The sequence below is a fragment of the Propithecus coquereli genome, unplaced genomic scaffold (genome assembly GCF_000956105.1).
Source record: "Propithecus coquereli isolate 6110/MARCELLA unplaced genomic scaffold, Pcoq_1.0 Scaffold163, whole genome shotgun sequence".
In the NCBI taxonomy this organism is placed as follows: Eukaryota; Metazoa; Chordata; class Mammalia; order Primates; family Indriidae; genus Propithecus; species Propithecus coquereli.
Window position 1 is genome coordinate 208,919 of NW_012140858.1, and position 2,579 is coordinate 211,497.

General features: G+C 40.0%; 1 protein-coding gene across 1 annotated transcript in view; it reads right to left on the reverse strand.

Annotated features, from left to right (window-relative positions):
* TXNDC8 (thioredoxin domain containing 8 (spermatozoa)) overlaps positions 1 to 1,486 on the reverse strand; it is a 26,264-nt gene extending 24,778 nt beyond the window's left edge. The window contains exons 1-2 of the mRNA XM_012641128.1: positions 1,457 to 1,486; positions 310 to 414 (exon numbers count right to left, since the gene is read on the reverse strand). Of these exons, the coding sequence (XP_012496582.1) occupies positions 310 to 414; positions 1,457 to 1,486 (135 nt within the window). The remainder of the gene's footprint in view (positions 1 to 309; positions 415 to 1,456) is intronic.
* Positions 1,487 to 2,579: the final 1,093 nt, after the last annotated feature.

A 2,579-nucleotide genomic window follows, 5' to 3' on the forward strand; every position in this document is an offset into this window, starting at 1 on the left:
AACTCTGGAACTTTGGTAAAATGTCATTAATATAATATGAGTAATCCATTCATTTGTACAACTGGACTGTTTTTCACATCTTGATGTTCCTTGTAGAATTATCCATAGACAAATAGTATTGATCTTCTGTGTGTACACTAATTATCTGATTAGATCTTTATATATTATCTTCAGGTTAATCAGGATGCTTCCAAAAACTGTGACTCCATAATGGCTCATCAGTGCCAAACTTTTAAGAATTACTGGGAAAAATACTTTGGGACTTTAAATTCCTTTTAAAACCGTGGGATAGATACTGGCTGTACTTACATGAAAAATGGGATACATCCTTTGGCAGGGACCACACCATTTTGCTGAAAATTCAACCACCACGAGTTTGTGTCCAGCAGCTTCCAAAAATGTTGTAAATTCATTCTGAAACCAGAATGTAAATGAGGAAATATGCATAATTATGAATCTCATAAAATCTTGCAGAGAATGAAATGACAGGTTAGTTCTTAAAAACATTAACCAGCTGCCCCATGCTATTGTTCTTCAGTTGACCCAGCCTTTCCTAAATGTCTCTGAGCTCAGGCATATTTCTCTTTGCAAATACATACAAATGGTGAAGTCTATTCACCAAATGGGTTGGTAATGGAAGTTGGCCATGGTGGTTACTTCTGGAGAGAAACTGAGCTTGGCTTGGGAGAGATGAGGGCTGGAGGATGGGGGTGAACTGTTGCTCAAGGTGGATATCTATACTCGATTCTTTTGAAACAGGGGCCTGAACATGCATTTGTAGTGAAATTCAAAAGGAGAAGAACTAATCTAACACCTTGTGTCATTTCTTGTTTTGTTTTGTTTTGGGGACATGATCATTATTACTGCTACAGTTAAAAGCATACATTTAAGGATTTGACATGCTTTTGCTGAATTTCTTATGTCAATTTTCCATCAATTATCAATATAACCTAAGTAAAGTAGTTTCTCTCCTGGGAACCCAGATCACTGTATCCATACTTGCTTACTTTATGGAATACACTAGTTATTTCACGCATAGTTTATCTCCCCAAGTCCCTACAGGACTCAAGTTGGATTCACTCCCGTACCTCCCATGAACCATAACTGGCAAAGGGGAAGAGCTCATGGAGTGTTTGCTCGATGAATGAATGATTTGCTAATATATAGTGCTCTGTTTATTTATTTTTCCTTTTCTCACTGGAATTGCAACAATAGTAGCTAATTTGCTCTGTGCTTTATATTCTCTCTCATAGCTTTACAACCACCGTATAGAGTGTGTACTACTATTATCCCCATTTTACAGATGAGAAAAGTGAAGTCCATTAACTTTCTCATGGTCAACCAACTGGTGAGTGCTGTAGTTGGGACTGCTTACCTAGGCAGCCTGACTCCAGAGCCTGTTTCCCAAACCACAACAAAAATCCTTCCCCGAGTTCTTCACAGTAATGGGACTCACTGTCCCTTTCACAGTCCCTAACTGCATCATGTGCTCATCCCTGGACCCACCATTAGAATGAGGCAGATGGGATTATTAATTGGATCAAGTCAAGCAGGGGTTATCCCTCTTATGGTGGGGGGAGGTTAATTCCATACAAGTGGCATGCCTGCTCTACAGTAGGAAAGTCTTGACGATAATGTTGCTATTTTGTTTAATTTCAAGCTGGGGAAACTGATGACTCAAAGAAGATGCACTCTCTTTCTTTACCAATATTCCTCTAGGATGGGTACTAACTCTTCAGAGAGCCTTGCCAAGCCCCCATTTCTCACTTGCTTCTGAAGTTTTAAGGAAGAAGCCATCCTCACAAGCTCCCAACATCCTTCACTCCCCAGGAGCTATTGTTTGGGTGTGAGTTGGCCTAGGTTGACCCATGAACTTGACTTGGCTGCTTTCTGAAGGGAATGCTCCCATAGTACAGGTATTTATTTCAACATGTACCTATCGAGGTCGATGCTATGCCAGATACTGCACAAGCTGCTGGAATACAACTGTAGACAAAAAAAAAAAAAAACAGACAAAAAAAAAATTCCCTGTCTCCACGGAGCTTACATTTTACAAGAGGAAGCTCATGGTAAGATCAATAGGTAAAATGTGTATGTAGTATGTTAGTGATAATTGCTAATAAAGAAAGAAAAAAGAAAAATGAAGGAAGAAGGAAGGATGGAGTTTGGATTACCATTGCAGTCTGATGGCCAAGGTCAACCTCAAAGAGAAGGTGGCATCAGAATAAAGATAAGAAGGAGACAGCAGGTCTCAGGAAAGCTCTCTGAGGAAGAGAGGACAGGTGTCTTCAGGAAATAGTAAGGCCTTGGGCTATTCCATGAGATCCCCCCAAAATTACAAAAAGACGTGTCCAAAGCGTTAGTAAATGTGTGGCATTTTAAAACATTTTCTTATATCAAAGTTACAGGGCAATGCCTTCTTTTAATCTGTTTGGTGTCATTTTTGTGATTTTATGATTTTATGTATAACCACATTTAGGGAAAATGCCCCAAGTCTAAATCTGAGAGGACTGGTGGATGTGAGGCTCAGCCCTGTGCCCTCCCCCTCCCTCCAGCTCTCACCTCCTGTCATGAGGCAT